Below are 18105 nucleotides of genomic sequence, written 5' to 3'. Positions count from 1 at the left end.
ATTTATCATGATATAAGGAAATAAATCATAACTTTATTATTGCCTCTAGGGCATATTTCCTTCAGAAGGTTGCATAATAATGGTTTAAGTGGAGACTTGTTTGGTGGAATTTAGGCAACCCGTGTGGCTAATTTTCTTGGGATACCCATACATTAAAGTGATATGGAATTGCCTCCCACTTATCTAGGTTATGAGGCTATGGTGCGCCATCAGTTTATTGAGAGGAACGAACAACCTCTCCAGTATGGACTAATGTTTGACAGGAGCCGCATTTTCCATGTTGCTCTCCCTGCTCCTACTTTCTTTGACTTTCAGACAAAAGGGAGACATGTTATAACCAGGGAGGAGGTGAACGAGTAAGAGAGGAGGTCAGAGACAGCTCACCTCCAAGCTGCAGCCCACGATGCAATAGCTGTTGCATCACAGTACAACCCCAACTACAACTTTGATCCATGGGCATAGACCAACTTAGGCCAAAAGCCTAAGCTTGGGGAAATGCTTGCAGATTCCAGCTTAGTCCAATGCACGTGCACTATTATTATTATTTACACAGTTCGGTCGTGCAAGTGAAAGGCAATAATGACGATATATGATGGAATGATTGAGATGAGAAAAGCTGGTATGAACTCTATCTCTCTTGTTTTTGTAAATATGATTAGTTCATCGTTCCTGATTCAGCCTATTATGAATGAACATGTTTGCAATGACAATTAGAGATTACAGTTGCTCATGCCATGCTTAATTTGCTAGGAGTTTATAATGGTTTACCTTGCATGCCAACATGCTATTAAAATGGTTGTGATGTGGTATGATAGGGTGGTATCCTCCTTTGAATGATTCAAGTGACTTGACTTGGCACATGTTCACGCATGTAGTTGAAAAAAATCAACATAACCCCCACGATATTTATGTTCATGGTGGATTATATCCTACTCATGCTTGGACTCAATGTTTATTAATTTTAATGCATGTTCATGACTGTTGTCGCTCTCTAGTTGGTCGCTTCCCAGTCTTTTTCTAGCCTTCACTTGTACTAAGCGGGAATACTGCTTGTGCATCCACTTCCATAAACCCCAAAGTTATTCCATATGAGTCCACCATACCTTCCTATATGCAGTATCTACCTGCCGTTCCAAGTAAATTTGTATGTGCCAAACTCTAAACCTTCAAATGAAATTCTGTTTTGTATGCTCGAATAGCTCATGTATCAACTAGGGCTGTCTGTATCTTCCATGCTAGGCGGGTTATTCTCAAGAGGAGTGGACTCCGCTCCTCACTCACGAGAAAATGGCTGGTCACCGGGATGCCCAGTCCCATGCTCTAAGCAAATCAAATAAAAATAATTGCAAAAAAAACTCCCCCGGGATTGTTGTTAGTTGGAGGCACCCGTTGTTTCGGACAAGCCATGGATTGATGTTTGTTGGTGGAGGGGGAGTATAAAATTTACCATTCTGTTTGGGAACCGCCTATAATGTGTGTAGCATGGAAGATATCGAAATCTCTCGGTTGCTATGTTGACAATGAAAGTATGCCGCTCAAAATATTATTCCTCTCTATTTCAAAATCGAGCTCTGGCACCTCTACAAATCCCTGCTTCCCTCTGCGAAGGGCCTATCTATTTACTTTTGTGTTGAGTCACCATGCTCTTATTAAAAAGCACCAGTTGGAGAGCACCACTGTCATTTGCATCCATTACTATTAATTTATATTGAGTATGACTGGATCTCTTTTACCATGAATTACAATATTTAGTCAGTCCTTGATCTTCATAGGTGCTCTGCATTTATGTTTTGCGGTCTCAGAAAGGGCTAGCGAGATACCATCTTGTTATATCATATTATGATTGTTTTGAGAAAGTGTTGTCATCCGAGATTTGTTATTATTGCTCGCTAGTTGATTATTCTATTGATATGAGTAAACATGAGACCTAAGTGTTATTGTGAATGTGGTTAGTTCATAATCTTTGCTGAAAACTTGAATGCTGGCTTTACATATTTACAACAACAAGAGCAAACAGAGTTTGTAGAAGTTTTTCTTTGTCACTTTCAGTTTGTCAACTGAATTGCTTGAGGACAAGCAAAGGTTTAAGCTTGGGGGAGTTGATACGTCTCCATCGTATCTACTTTCCCAAACACTTTTGCCCTTGTTTTGGACTCTAACTTGCATGATTTGAATGGAACTAACCCGGACTGACGTTGTTTTCAGTAGAATTGCCATGATGTTATTGTTGTGCGGAAATAAAAGTTCTCGGAATGATCTGAAACTTCACGGAGAATATTTCTGGAAATAATAAAAAATACTGGTGAAAGAATCAAGGCCAGGGGGCCCACACCCTGTCCACGAGGGTGGGGGTGCGCCTACCCCCTGGGCGCGCCCCCTGCCTCGCGGGCCCCCTGGTGCTCCACCGACCTCAACTCCAACTCTATATATTCACGTTCGGGGAGAAAAAAATCAGAGAGAAGGATTCATCGAGTTTTATGATACGGAGCCGCCGCCAAGCCCTAAACTCTCTCGGGAGGGCTGATCTGGAGTCCGTTCGGGGCTCCGGAGAGGGGAATCCGCCGCCGTCGTCATCATCAACCATTCTCCATCACCAATTTCATGATGCTCACCGCCGTGCGTGAGTAATTCCATCGTAGGCTTGCTAGACGGTGATGGGTTGGATGAGATTTATCATGTAATCGAGTTAGTTTTGTTAGGGTTTGATCCCTGGTATCCACTATGTTCTGAGATTGATGTTGCTATGACTTTGCTATGCTTAATGCTTGTCACTAGAGCCCGAGTGCCATGATTTCACATCTGAACCTATTATGTTTTCATGAATATATGTGATTTCTTGATCCTATCTTGCAAGTCTATAGTCACCTATTATGTGTTATGATCCGTTAACCCCGAAGTGACAATAATCGGGACCACTACCGGTGATGACCATAGTTTGAGGAGTTCATGTATTCACTATGTGTTAATGCTTTGGTCCGGTACTCTATTAAAAGGAGGCCTTAATATCACTTAGTTTCCAATAGGACGCCGCTGCCACGGGAGGGTAGGACAAAAGATGTCATGCAAGTTCTTTTCCATAAGCACGTATGACTATATTCGGAATACATGCCTACATTACATTGATGAACTGGAGCTAGTTCTGTGTCACCCTATGTTATAACTGTTGCATGAATAATCGCATCCGACATAATTATCCATCACCGATCCAATGCCTACGAGCTTTTCACATATTGCTCTTTGCTTAGTTACTTTTCCGTTGCCACTGTTACAATCACTACAAAACTGCTACTGTTACTTTTGCTACCGTTACCGTTACTTCCATACTACTTTGCTGCAGATATTAAGTTATCCAGGTGTGGTTGAATTGACAACTCAACTGCTAATACTTGAGAATATTCTTTGGCTTCCCTTGTGTCGAATCAATAAATTTGGGTTGAATACTCTACCCTCGAAAACTGTTGCGATCCCCTATACTTGTGGGTTATCAGTCACCTATGTACGCGCCGTATTCGGATAAACGCGTACATACAAGGTGCTATATCGTAGACCCACTGTCAAACTCCTATGGCTAAGTGAAGGTGTTAAAGCCCTATAGTCCGATTGCCTAGTTCGCCGCACTGACAACTCCTTCACGGACCAAGACGTTGGGTCAAGTGTAGTCAGTTGCTATTCCGAATACCCCCGGATTATATGCGAGGGGGCTGAAGCCGACGACTGGCAAACTTCCAGATTACATAAAACGGCCGCACATGAGGGAATACCTTTCAGGAAAAAGGCATAAATATAACACAACCTTAATATATTATAATATTGTTATCGCAATTCCGATACATTCACTCGAACATCATATCCTTCGAGCACTGACCCTCTATCAAGCAAGCGCCCTCTAGGACATCCTCAAAATACTGCTCCGGCGTGTGATGGTCCTTGCCCCCGGGTGGACTCTTCGCTGCAATATCGGTGACCTTCATCTTTGCCCAGTACGTCTTGACGCGGGCAAAGGCCATCCGTGCACCTTCAATGCACGCCGACCACTTAACGGCGTCGATACGCGGCACCGCATCAACAAGTCGCTGCACCAAACCGAAATAACTATTCGGAATCGGCTCAGTCGGCCACAGCCGGACCACGACGTCCTTCATGGCAGCTTCGGATATCTTGTGGAGCTCGGCCCACTGGGCCATCTGTTCGTTCAGCAATAGCGGACGCTTTGGCGTGCTGAATTGTGACCAGAAAAGCTTCTCCGTTGCACGTCCTTCTTGCGCTTGGAAAAACTGCGCCGCATCGGAGACACTCTTCGGCAGGTCCAAGAATGCGTCTGGAGAACTCCACATTTGATTAAGAGGGGCATACTTCGGATTGCCGAATTTAGTCTGTAATAGAAAGGGCATACTAGCCGCTATCTCCCCAGCTTGCCGGATCTCCTCCCGAGCGGCTCTAGACTCGGATCGTGCCTCTTCCGCCTCTTCTAAGGCCTTGTCGAGATCGGCCGTCTTGGCTTTGCTATCCTTCTCGAGTGATTCGCATCGGCCAGTGGCATCCTTTAGCTCTCGTGCCATGGTAGATATTCTCTCCTCGCACTGGCACCGAGCAGCCTGTTCGGCCTTTAACTCAGCAGCTGCCTTCTTGGCAGCTGCATTACTCACTCTGGCTTGCTCCTTGGCCTGGGCAAGTTCAGCCCGAAGGGTCTCAACCGCGGCAACACTATCTGTAGTTAGGCTTGTCTCAGTATATAATTCTCAGCTTCGTGCTCACATTATTATACATGCATAAGCCGGCTGCCCCAAAACTTACCTTCTGCCTCGTCGAGCCGCCTGTTAATAAGAGTAATGTCGTCATCCGCTACATCAAGTTTCTGCTTCTGATCTGCAACTTCTGTAGCTTGGGCAGTCGCCATAAATGTAACAGCCTGTGTTCAAATTAATTAGGATATTTCCTGGGCATAGCTTTTTTGATCCCCTGATCGCCTCCCTTTGGACGCCAACCAGAGTCTCAGGGGCTACTATCTATACACAGGTGCATTTTGCATGTAGAGAGCAATTGAAGATATTACATTGCATACCTCGAAGCCTCTTAGCAGGCCCGTGAAGGCTTCATTCAGTCCGCTTCTCGAGGACAGAATCCTCTCAACCAACATACCCATCAAGGTACGATGTTCCTCTGAGACGGACGCATTTTGCAACATGTCCATCAATGTATCCGGCGCCTCCGGATTCCTGAAAGCGGCTGCGGGAGTACGAACTCCCTTCAAAGGGATATGTTTACTCGATCCTAGAGTCGTCTTCGGCTGTAAACCGGATAGTCCGGGGCCTTAATGTTGGTCCCCATAGGGGCTGCACACCCCGGACCCGGGACGACCGAAGTATCACCTTCGGGCGTTGTCTTCATTGTCCCCCGCACCACTTGTTGATCGGGAGAGATCCTCCGGGACGACACCTTGAAGTCGTCCGCCGTATTGGGCGAGGAGGCCTGTGGAGGCGTCTCGCTTTCCATCATCTCCGGAAGCAGATCCCCTGAGGAGGAGGACTTTTGGGGAAGACTGCGGGTCGGACTGCAAACATATATTTTAGATGTTACCCTTGTAACCTGAAAGGAACGGGATATGTTTAAAACACCCTTGTTCACTTACGATTCGGCTAAAGGCTTGTCCTTATGGAGGAACTGCGCGACAACGTCGTCCTCCGAACCCGAACCGCCTAACAGGGACATCTTCCCTCGCTTGGGAGCCTCCACCTCCAAATCTTCGGAGGCGGTCCTTTTCTTCCCATGGGGAGAAGGGATATTATCTTCTCCTTCCCCTTCGTCTTCAGAAGAGGGAGTTCCAGTCTCCCCAGACATAGCATCTGATGTACCTTTAGGGTGAAGGCCACCTTTGGCCTTTTTTCTCTTCTCCTTGTCCTCCTTCGCCGGCACTTGATACGGCGCCGGGGCCGGCATCCTTGTCAACACAGGATCAGCTGAGTCTTCGGGAAGTAGGGCTGAACACCTAATTCGTTCCGTCTTCTTTATCCAGCCCTGGTCGAAGATAGGTTTCTCAGTATATTGTTACGGGATAATCAACTAAGCTGTGTTCAGGAGTCGAGTGCTTACCAAGGTATCCGAATGGTTGCAGTCGAGGCCGATGTCCTCGGTTGTATCCGGCCACTGTTTTCGTGTCCCGAAGAACAACTTCCACATTCCTCTGTGCATCGTGCCGAAGAAGTGCTGAAGGGTCCGTGGTCCTTCCGGATTGAACTCCCACATGCGGAGGGGCCATCGCTGGCAAGGCAGGACCCGGCGGACTAGCATTACCTGGATTACGTTGATGAGGCCGGTGTCCTTTTCAAGGAGGCTCCGGATACGGCTTTGTAGCGTTTGCACTTCGTCAATTGATCCCCAGTCCAGACCCTTATTAATCCATGATGCGAATCGTAATGGAGGGCCAGATCGGAACGCAGGCGTAGCTGCCCACTTGGTACCACGGGGTTCGGTAATGTAAAACCACTCCTGCTGCCATATGTTGGAAGTTTCCGTGAAGGAGCCCTTTGGCCAAAGAGTATTGGCGAGCTTGCTCACCATAGCACTGCCACACTCCGCTTGCTCCCCGCCGACTACCTTCGGCTTCACATTAAAGGTCTTGAGCCATAAACCGAAGTGTGGGGGAATGCGGAGAAAGGCCTGGCACATGACAATGAACGCCGAGATGTGAAGAAAGGAGTCCGGAGCCAGATCATGAAAATCTAGCCCTTAATAGAACATGAGGCCACGAACGAAGGGGTGGAGATCGAACCCTAGCCCCCAGAGGAAGTGGGAGATGAATACGACCCTCTCGCCGGATCTGGGTGTAGGAATAACCTGTCCCCTAGCAGGGAGCCTGTGGAGGATTTCCGCGGTCAGGTACCTTGCCGCCCGGAGCTTCGTGATATCCTCCTCTGTGACATAGGAGGCCACCCACCGGCCTTGAGGGCTGGGTCCGGACATGACTGGGAAGCTTGGAGCAATTAAGTTGAAACCTGGGTGCTGGAACTCGAGGTTTGAAAGGTTGAGGAAGAGGTAGGCGTAGAGGAGAGAGACAGGTCTGTGCCCCTTTATAAAGGCGATGAATATCGAACGCCTCCTCATGGGCCTTAAAACTTGCCTACTCCCAAGGAATCGTGCCAACAGAGCGGTTGGATTACCCACACCCGTATTGATGAAAATCCGCAATAAGGGGACATGATCTCTGCTTCGACATGACGTGCCAATAAAACCGCATCTTGAAACGTGGAGCGGGAGGCTAAAAACGGTTCAAAATAATGACCGGGCAGGACGTGATGTCACGCTACAAAAGTTGTCAGCAGATTGGACTCGTGAAATATTATACTCTCTACGGTTGTGTGTGGTATTTGTTTTGCAGAGCCGGACACGTTTTCTGTGTTCGAAGGCTGTTTTGGAGTATTCGGAGGAGGAACCCGCCTTGCAATGCCGAAGACAATCAGCGCGTCGGACACATCATCATTGAAGCCTGGTTCAGGGGCTACTGAGGGAGTCCTGGATTAAGGGGTCCTCGGGCGTCCGGTCTATATGACATGGGCCGGACTGATGGGCTATGAAGATACAAGACAGAAGACTTCTTCCTGTGTCCAGATGGGACTCTCCTTTGCGTGGATGGCAAGCTTGGCGTTCGGATATGTAGATTCCTTCCTCTGTAAACCGACTTTGTACAACCCTAGTCCCCTCCGGTGTCTATATGAACTGGAGGGTTTAGTCCGTAGAGGCAATCACAATCATACAGGCTAGACATCTAGGGTTTAGCCATTACAATCTCGTGGTAGACCAACTCTTGTAATCCTCATATTCATCAAGATCAATCAAGCAGGAAGTAGGGCATTACCTCCATCAAGAGGGCCCGAACCTAGGTAAACATCGTGTCCCCTGCCTCCTGTTACCATCGACCTTAGACGCACAGTTCGGGACCCCCTACCCGAGATCCGCCGGTTTTGACACCGACACTCACCAATCCCATTTTCATCACAGCTTGCCCAGCCGACCACCATCTGTAGCCTTCCATCCTTACAATAGTGTGGGTGGCGACGATGACGAGTGACGGGAGGTCCAGATAAGTGTTCTTCGCCCTCAGATCAGGTGTTTCACTGTTACCGGTGTGTGTGACCGACTGTTTGGCTGTTCTTAGTGTGCTCACACTTCAGTTGTGGTGAGGGTATCCTCACCGGTTGTTGACAAGGGAGTCGGAACCGCTTGCTCAGAGAGAAGTGACCACAGTGACGTTGTCTGCTACTTCCATGGGTGCCTCTCTCCTTGTGGGCGTGCGTAATGTTTTCGTTGTGTGTCAGGTCGTGTTGTTTGTTTGGGTTTCATCCAATTTTTCATAATTGACTGAGCAATCTCCCCTTAATTAATGAATTGAGCCTCAATAGTTTATTTTTTTATCGGAAATACTAACGCCCACACGTGTGGCAGTTTTGCAACCCGCCCACACGCGTGGATCATCGTCTAGTGCAGTTTGCACGAATCTTGACACATTGAGGCAGAATTTGCATGCCACGTAGGACGGGGCTGGTGTGTGGGCGTTGAAGAGTTTGCCCACATGCCCCGCACCACGCTGTTTGCCAGCTGCGCTGTGTGGGCGAACTAGTTTCTGCCCACACAGCCACCACCTAGTCCATGCGCGTGTGGGCGAAAAGCAGTTCGCCCACACGACACTCCTACATTGTGGATGGCAACTGCAGTTACGCGAACGTGACAACTAGGTAAACACACATGGCAACTGTGATTCTTTGCTAGACGGCAACTGCAGTTGCGCGTATGTGGCAACCAGATAAACACACATGGCAACTGTGATTAACCATACATGGTAACTATGGTTGTACGACACGTGGCAACTAGGTAAACACACATGACAACTACTATTTGACCATATGTGGCAAGTAGTTAATTACACACGGAAACTACGGTTTGATTACACGCGACAACTACCATAAATTAGACATGGCAACTATAGTTACCAAAATAGATAGAGTTGTCATGCTTTTACAACTACACTTGCCATCCCGAATAACTACATCTGCCAACCAGGATGGCAACTAAATCGTCATCCCGCGGGTACCTAACGTAGCTGCTTCAGGACGTGTGGGCATTTTTGCTTCGTGGCACACGCGCGGGGTGGAGATGAGTAGTACTTTTTTTTGCGGGTGGGAAATGAGTAGTACTTGTTGGGCGTGTGGCACGAAGTAGCCATGCCCACACGTGTGGGCAATTCTAATGTCCGCCCACAGCCCGTGTGGGCTGCCTCCTGCTCACACCACACACGGCGTGTGAGCGCATGTCTAATATACCACACGTGTGGTGGATATCGGCGTCCTTTTTTATAGGAAAAAAAAGTAACCGGCAAGAGTTTCGGTTTTAAAAGAAAAAGAAAAATCTTAACCGACAAGTTTGGCTAGCTATATAACCCTGGAAAGCATCATGATTAGGTGAGCAGATTAAGTCATTGTTTCAAGTCCATCTGTGGACGCTCGCAACACTCGTGTTGTCCTCCTGTGGTCATGACGCTGCTCCAGGTCCATATGCAGTCGTGTCCTTCAGCCTCTACGCGTCGCTGGATACGGCTAGTCGGCTACTGCTACGCACCTAGTGAACCTGTAACGATCTTTCCACTTTTGTGGCGCTTGGATGAAAAGTTGTTCAGGTGGCATTTGTGTTCCATCTAAACTTTCACGGGGTAATGAAAGATTCTACAAATAAATAAGCTGAAATATCCAAGAACCGATGAATCGCACAGGGATTCAACGCAGTACAATGACATTACTTATTCAATCTGGCATCAATCAAAACTCAAAAGTATGATCAGCAATAAACGAGTGACCTGCCATCCTTAAAATGGAAGGAGAAAACTTCACCGGCCATTCGCTAAGCACAATCATATCACCATCGCTAGCGATTCACGAACCAACAACAAAAGCACTACCACCAACATGAAAGCGTTACCGGTCTACCTCCATCAGATCAGGGAATTCGGCAACATGGCAGATCATTCAATTGGAGTTCATTCTTTTTCCAAAGAGCCGCATAGGACCGGACTCCACTATCATCACGATAACAAAATAAACCGCAACCACAAAAGCAGCATCACATGCGAAAACTTAATTCTGAGCGCAGGCTCAGATGCACCTCATATCATCACCCTTCATGTGCATGGGGATTTGGGCCTTTAGTAGTATTCTGGTGTGAATGTAGCTTGTATTCTAAAAAGAAAATAGAGCGGGGCATGTAGTCTTTATGAATGGGAGGACAGCAAATGGGTTCAGCGGCTCAGTAGTTTTGGCACCGTCCAGGAAAAGATTTGAGCCGGACTGAGCCGTGCAAGCCTGACTAGCCCCTTCTTCCCTTTCTTCCCGGGTTTGCGAGGCTGCTTCAGGACATCCCCGCGTTCAAGGCAAGTTGTTCTCTTGTTCCCTTGCCTTCGGCAGATCCTGCAGAATCCCGCCCACTCGCTCAAACCCTCGCAAGGAGCCTTGTAACAGCTGTTTGTCAGCCTACCAGCTCCCCTCTGCTTTTGCTGTCGGCGCTAGTCCCTGCCGTGCATTCACACCACCGGAGAATCCCAAACTATGCTTTTCAGTAGGAGGACCATCTCCTATTGCGGCAACCTAGCCATTACCGGCATTCCTTCAAGCAGATTATGTTGCCTGCTGGTCTTCAAAATCGGGCTCATCCCTCTTCTCAGCCAAAGGAGCACAACTCAGCGTTGCTGCTTTCATTTCCTCGACATGCAATCAAACTCTTCAGCAATCTCATCACTCATTCTAACAATATCCATCCCTTGTAGGTCACTGTGGAGTGCCTGCAAGTGAATGAATGGTTCACTGCTTCATTCTTCTAGTAGTGGACCAGATGTCTGGGTAGTATATACCCCGCGTATTTTTTCCAACACTTAACAATTTGCTTCTCCGGTATTTCAGCCAAATTCAATATGTCCATCATCTGCGCAATCAAAAACAGAGAGCCCGTGTAAGCTTTCTCATTCAAGTGTTGGGTCATTTTCACATGTTAGTATGGGCAGCAGCAAAATATGGGACATGACCATTAACCTGAGCACATGGCAGCAAAAGTATTCCCATGTGTTCAAATTGTCCGCACTCGCACTCATAATCAGCGCCGTCATCTTTTATTCTCACCTCGTAGACTACGCTACTCCACTTCTCCCGGTTGGTCGCATGGTTATATGTCGTCAGATACTTCTTACACTTGTCAATCTCAGTCACATTATATGCAGTTCACTCAATAAGGAACTGACCAAACTGCTAGAACATGTCTCGAGTATAAAGCTTGATTGCATGCCTCTCGATCACAGGGTTTATACGCCGCACGGCTACACTCTGCACAAGGGGACAATTGTTGGGGCACTCTGAAACACCTGATCAAATGACAGAGAAGGGAAGACACTGACTTACAATCCTTGCTCCACTCTGCACAAGGGGACAATTGTTAGAGCACTCTGAAAGATCTGATCAAATGACAGAGAAGGAAAGACACTGACTTAAAATCCTTGTTCTTTTCTCCTTGTAGCTCTCATCGCGTTCACGGACAAACTGGAGCCATATGTACTGGCTCACAAACATGTGCACTTCAATGGCACGACTCGGGTGGACACGGTCCGGGCCGGTCCGGTCCTGGTCCGAGACGTCGTTTGGACTGGCCGCCGGCGGTCCGGGCCGGACCGGACCGAGCTGCATCACGGTCCTGATTTTGGGGACCGGACCGGCGACGACGAAGCCCGGGCCGGACCGAGCGGACCGACCAACGGCCACCGGCGGCGACTTGCCCGGGTGCGGCGGCGAGGTGTGCGACGTGCGTGGTTGCTCTGACGTGGCGAGGCGGGTCACATGCGCGAGCGCCGGCGGCGAGGGGTGCGCTGGGCAGCGCGGCTGTTATTCATGAACCGCGAGCTTTAGCCATTGTCGTTGCCAACCATGAACCTGCAACACTCACGCCATGCACGCACGGGACGTGCCGATCTAAACGGCATGCACGCATCGCATCGGAGGTGCCCGATCTAATTAAACGGCATGCCCGCACAGGACGTGCAATTGGGTTGCGGCTTTTCAGTTTTCGCTCTCTTTATTCCTTGCGTAACAGCCGTGCCTGATCTAAACGCGCGCCATCCTCGCACAGGATGTCCCCTATTACGGAGTACATGCAAGTAGTGTAGCGCGTGCATGAGCCCACAATTTTGTCTCTGCGGGCCTTCCTTGATTAGTGGATCAATTTGGACGTGGAGCTAGTCGTGGGATAATGCCATGATTATCAGATTGAACCCCGCCTCTTTCGTTCTTTCTTGTTCTCTGTTCGACAGAATGAAAGGAAAGAAAACTGGATCGAGGAGGGGCGCGGCAGTGCCGGAGGGGACGCAGCGTCGTGGATCTCACCGGCGCCACAGCAGGGCGTCGCAGGCGGCTGGGCGGAAGAAGCGCGTCTCCTTCGGTCCGACCGAGCCGGACCGAGCCAAGACAGGACCAGACCGATCAATTTTCGGTCCCCTTTTCACGGACCGGACCGGCCAGTTTTTTTGTCGGTCTGGTCCACTTCGGTACACGAGCGGGCCCAGAAGACCGCTCGCCCCGTCCACCCTGAGGCACGAGGCATATATGTTTTCAGCATATTATTAGCACTCTTGTTGTGTTGTGTGCTTGTCAATTTTGCACAGAGAACCCCCTTGAAATAATGCTTCACCCACTTGGTCCTGATCTCATGTATCTCTATTATGTATGGGTGCTGTTTCAGATTATACTTTTCCATCAATATAGTCCAGGCATTTTCAATCTCGTCTACTGTGAGCATGTGGTTCACAACTTTCTGATGGCTAATGCACTTTCTCTCCCATCATCAGAGACATTGAGTGGTTATGTTTCTCACGATGCTCTGTTAAGAAACAACAGCTGTCGGACACTCAGGAGCCTGATCAGCGTCGGACATTCATATCTGCAAGACCGGTTGTTCCCGACTACAGGCTTTCCCTGCAAAGATAATCCAATATTAGACTACAACTGCACCCAATTCACCAGAACACACTGAAGAAGTTAGAAATTATGTGCAGTTTGGGATCGCATCACTCACTGAGCATTCACACACAATTTCCTGCATTGATTTCTCCCTCTCCGCGTTCAATCTGCTTTTATCATATCTTATCCCGAATCCCACTTCCCACAAGTACAATTGTAGAAATTGTACGCCTCGCCGAGGGAGTCGAAGTTAGATCCCAGCTCAGGCTTGATCACACTTTTTGTTGATTCCTCCACAAATTTCCGAATCGCTCCAGCACACTCGTCCGGGAAGCACATGGGGTTCTGTCAGGGAGGGTGCTACCGAGCCTCAGCCTGCAAATACCAGGGTTTGCCAAACTTAACTCTAATTCGGTGATGATAATCATTTTTTCAGCCAAACACAACAAATGTCAGAGGTCTACATTATTACACTGCTTTACAACCTAATAATCTCACATGTTTGAGTTTGACCGATATTGAACAAATGCATAGAGCATCTCGCCCAGTACACATGTTACACGTATTTACATTTCTGTTTAATCGCGATCAGTGGCAACATTTAATTTACCATTAATTTCCAATGTTGTTTCCTAACGACAGTGAGTATTCGTTCACAGCATGCATATATATGCACACAAATTGTAAGAGGCCTTTTTGCACATACGAAGCCGGTTAATGATTGGTTATGCGCTCAGAGAATTAATCTTGTTCATACTTGCAACCTGAATGTACGAAGCTAGTTAATGATTGGTTATGTGCTCACATAATTAATCTTGTTCATACTTGCAGGCTGAATGTAATAAGCTTCAGAAAAAACAAAACCAAACAAAATCGAGGACATTAACTGTGCGTCCATCAGCGTGCTTCCGTATTCACCTTCCCAGTAGAATGTGCAGGCTGTGTTGGAGAACCCTTCCTCCTACGCTGGTCGTCGCCGACACGCCCACGCGGACTGCGGCCGCCCAGCGCCTGTGCACAGCCTGAGGCGGCATTTGAGTCCTCCGGCACCGGTGGCTCCGGTGCTCTCCACCGCAGCACCGCAAACAGCAGGCGGATCCGGGTGTTCAAGGCCGTCAACGAACTCCTCTCTCAGGGAAACCTGCGGCGCACATACGAGTCAGCGATGGCGGATGATCTGAATCAATCCCCAACGCATGGAAAGTTTAAATCCGTGTCAGTACATCTGGAAGAGGAACTCACATGTCGACCGGATCCGGCAAGAACTCCATCCCGTCGGCCTCCATTCTTGCCGGCGGAGGTCACACTGCTCGCCGCTCCCTGTTTTCCTCACCTTCTGCCGAGAGGAACGGAATCCAAGATCTCCAGAGCCATCCCTGTTCCGTTCACAAGTTCTCGCGCACCAGACCCACAGACACACATGTCGACGCACATTTCCTAACACCTCATAATCATACATAACACCATGGGTCTTCGCTCGACGTCATGTTCCACGGCTCAGAAAAATAAGGCGATGGAGCAGTCACATGGGCGCCTCTGCGTATACGAAAGTGGCCCACCTAGACGCACTATTCCCCTCGTATTTTCTCTGTATCCTGATTTTCTCGCGAGCGAGGTCTGACGAGTCAGACCTGCTTTTTAGGCTCCCAACGGATCATTCAACGCACCAAATTGCCCCTTCCCATCACATGATGCTTCCAGGGTTAAAGCAGCTAAAACTACAGCTAGGGGAGTTCCAGTCCGCGTGCATGACTAGCCTGCTACGAGAACGAAGGTAGCAGAACAGTTTCAACTTTCTACGTAACCGAGCCCTTGTGATCGATGGGAACGCTTGTTTTCCCCAGAGCGCAAAAACAGCAGGTATGCTTGGTTCAGAAACCACAGGCTTTTCCTTCGGCGAATCAGGCACCAACAGGGGTAACATCATCTTCCAAGCATCAGTGTTGGTGATGCGAAGCAACCTTGAGTCAGGATCACGCGCTCCATCCGCATGATGAGCAAGGGCCTCTCTCTGCAGCGGCGCTGAACCACCTTCGAGCGCTTCCTGGTCCACATCATTCTGGACACCTGCCGAGTAATTGTAATCAGTCGCAGGGATGATATAGACCTCCATAGTTCTCTTCTGATTGCTCAGCAGCTCGAAGAGGCAGATATCACCCATCTTCAGATTGTTGTCTTGTGCAAACTGTTTCCATCCACTTACGATCCTTCTATCGCCGGTGTTGTCAGGAAACCCCACCTCCCACTTGTCCCCAAGCAACTGAAGATACAGGCGTGGCTCCTCACCAAGATATTTCTTAGCATACTGGCTGGGTAAAGTCTGTTTACACATTTGAACAAAAGATTTAGTATATAATGGCATGAAGACAACTCTATTGTAAAATAACGTGTCAACTGTTTCCTAAATTTGTACGATAGTAGGAAGCAAACTGCATGTAAATACAGGGATAACATCTTCGAGAATAGTGTTTTCCTTATTATTCCATAAGCAGCAGTTTATGTTGGAAATAATGCTTTATTCCGACAGTTTATGCTTTACAGAGACACCTACATAATCTGATGCAGAATACACATTAAAAATATGGAACTCACCAGAACGAATCTTGAATCAAGGTTCATCTTGCCCATCACAGCAACAAAGATGGGGATCTCTGAGTGTATAGATTGGACCTTCTGCTTCACCACTTCCTTCTGAGCTGGACTTAGTTTGGCCTTGTGCATGGTAATGTAACCGTCCTTCAACTGCTCCTTCTGAGATGAAGATAGTGTGGCCTTCTTCTTCTTGACACAGGCATCGCGTACTCCATAGCCATCTTCAGAGGAGAAAGATTCTTCTTCGCAAAGAAATGAAGATAGATTGGCCTTCTTCTTCCTGAGAAAGTAATTGGAATCAGGCACATCACATGCTCCATGGCTATCTTCAGACAAGAAAGACTCTCCTGCGCGAAGAAAAGAGAACTGCTAAATATAGCTATAAACATATGAGAATGATTTGAAGGGAAGATATATCTATAATTGACAACTGAGACCAGATGGCTCGGCGGAGGAAATATTTATCGCAGTGATTTTGCCTTGACATGACTCGTCCACTTCCATTTGGAAGTGCCGCTGCCTTTTCGTTGGTGGTGACTCCACTGGCAGCCCATTCACTCTACCAAAAGGCTGCATTTGTATGGGCTGTGAACTTTTCACAGTGTCAGTAGCATTTGTGCACCTCTCTTGCACAGGAGGCGGAAAAAGATCCGGAACAACTGATAATGCCTTCTCACAGCCAAGTTTATCAAAGATTATGACACTAAACTGTGAGTTTCCATTGTATCTGAATACTATGGTGTCACCCATCTCTAGGCCAAAGGTTTCGACGAATTTCCCCCATCCCACTGTGAGGACAAGCTTTTCCTTGTTCTTGGCAACTCCAATTATGTAACTGCAACGATTTTTTGTTTCAAGTATCATCTCTCTTGGGAACTCACCCTTGAAACGCCGAACAAATTCTTCTGGGATGATCTGGAGAAAAACAACCAATTTTTTAATGGGCCATAAACAGGATTAAAAAAATACTCGCTATAATGAAAGCGAATTTTATGTTCAATATATCTGACTGTGTAACGTACCAAGGAAAACGTGAGTGCCAAAAGCATGGTATCTTTTATTTGAACTTCGAGGAAGCTTTTGTGCACAAAAATATACATGACCAAAAGTTTCAAAGACTACATATAGTTTGTGTATGTCTCTAAAGCAATATATATCTCCACAGAATTTAAACTACTAGAAAGTAGAAAATTGGTCAACAGAAAAACAACAAAATAACTGATAAAATGAAGTGTTGCTGTATTTGGATATGGATTTACCATCTCGTTGAAAATTGCCCATCATAAGCATCATGAAACATTTCTTCTTATCATCCAGGTTTGTATAGTGATATTCATCCCAGCTATTACATCTTTCACAAGGCACATCTATCTTTTTAGAAGATCTGCAGTGAATAAGCCATTTGAAGTGAAATTTTGTACCAGGAAATGAACCCATTGAATAATAAAGACTGGTATTTCACCCGATTTCATGTGCCTCGTTGCGCCTTTCTTGAACCTGAGGCATAAAAGGATCCTGAACAACCGATAATGCTTTTTCACGATCAAGCTTATCAAAGATTATGACTTCAAACTGAGAGTTCCTGTTGTATTTGAATATTAAGGAATCCCCCATCTGTAGATCATAGTTTCCAACGAACTGCCTCCAACCCACTGTAAAGACAAGCTTTTCTTGGTTTTTGGAAACCACAATAGTGTGACTGTAACCCTTTCGGGTTACTAGCTTGATCTCTCCAGGGATCTCGCATTTGAAACGCCGCACAAGTTCTTCTGGGATCTGCAGAAAGAAATAATAAAAAAGATTGGAGGGACAGTTTATGCACAAGATCCAAAAGACACTAGTTACAATCAGGGTGTATCTTTGTTTTTATGATATCTGGCTAGTATCTTACAAAAAACAAGGAAATGAGTGTGGATCTTACTATTAATTGTTAAAATAAAAACTATGCGTGTTACTCGGAAAAAAAAAGCTATGAGGAATCTGACCGCGACACATAATTTAAAGTAGTAGACAGTAGAAACATCAATGGTCTTAAAAAATAGCACAGATAGATACTAGTAATTGCTAAAACTAAAAAGTACTCCCTCCGTTCCATATTACTCGTCGCTGATTTAGTACAACTTTGTACTAAATCAGCGACGAGTAATATGGAACGGAGGGAGTAGTAGATAGTAGAAACATCAATGATCATACTAGTAATTGTTAAATTGAAAAAGTAGAAGTAGTAGATAGTAGAAACATCAATGGTCTTAAGAGGGTTACCATCTCATCTCGGAAATCACCCAACATAAGCACCAAGAAATGTTTCTTCGCATCATCCAAATGTTTGTAGGAATACCCATCCCGCACCTTGCATCTTTCACAAGACGTGCACATCTTTTTACCAGCCCCCCTGCAATGCAAAGTTAATCTTGCAGTGATTTATGGGTGAGGACATGAAGTCATAAACAATAAGAAGACTTGTACATTTTGTTGTTGCACTTGAGCGAATTTCTTGTACTCCTCAATGTGAATTTGGAACGTTGATTATTTC

General features: G+C 46.9%; 1 protein-coding gene and 1 long non-coding RNA gene across 2 annotated transcripts; both read right to left on the bottom strand.

Moving 5' to 3' along the window:
- Window positions 1-9802: 9802 nt before the first annotated feature.
- Window positions 9803-11982, bottom strand: LOC123125755 (uncharacterized). Its single transcript, XR_006461485.1, has 3 exons — window positions 11519-11982; window positions 11070-11447; window positions 9803-10962 (listed from the first exon to the last, which is right to left on the bottom strand). It is a non-coding gene; the product is annotated as an uncharacterized lncRNA (long non-coding RNA).
- Window positions 11983-13837: 1855 nt separating this feature from the next.
- On the bottom strand, window positions 13838-17327 carry LOC123121012 (putative B3 domain-containing protein Os08g0325100). Its single transcript, XM_044540961.1, has 6 exons — window positions 17035-17327; window positions 16832-16956; window positions 16010-16487; window positions 15573-15919; window positions 14223-15300; window positions 13838-14121 (listed from the first exon to the last, which is right to left on the bottom strand). The coding sequence occupies exons 2-5, from the start codon at window positions 16832-16834 to the stop codon at window positions 14665-14667; spliced, it is 1464 nt and encodes a 487-aa protein (XP_044396896.1). The 5' UTR covers window positions 16835-16956; window positions 17035-17327; the 3' UTR covers window positions 13838-14121; window positions 14223-14664.
- Window positions 17328-18105: the final 778 nt, after the last annotated feature.

The sequence above is a fragment of the Triticum aestivum genome, chromosome 5D, assembly GCF_018294505.1.
Source record: "Triticum aestivum cultivar Chinese Spring chromosome 5D, IWGSC CS RefSeq v2.1, whole genome shotgun sequence".
NCBI classification, from domain to species: Eukaryota; Viridiplantae; Streptophyta; class Magnoliopsida; order Poales; family Poaceae; genus Triticum; species Triticum aestivum.
This window is presented reverse-complemented; position numbering and strand designations above follow the sequence as displayed.

Bases quoted from the DNA above. Each gene is read 5' to 3' on its own strand.
- LOC123121012 (XM_044540961.1), bottom strand. The intron at 15,920-16,009 runs GTCTCAGTTGTC...TTCTTCGCGCAG, and splicing joins TTCCTCCGCCGAGCCATCTG to GAGAGTCTTTCTTGTCTGAA. The intron at 15,301-15,572 runs GTGAGTTCCATA...ATGTGTAAACAG, and splicing joins TTGATTCAAGATTCGTTCTG to ACTTTACCCAGCCAGTATGC.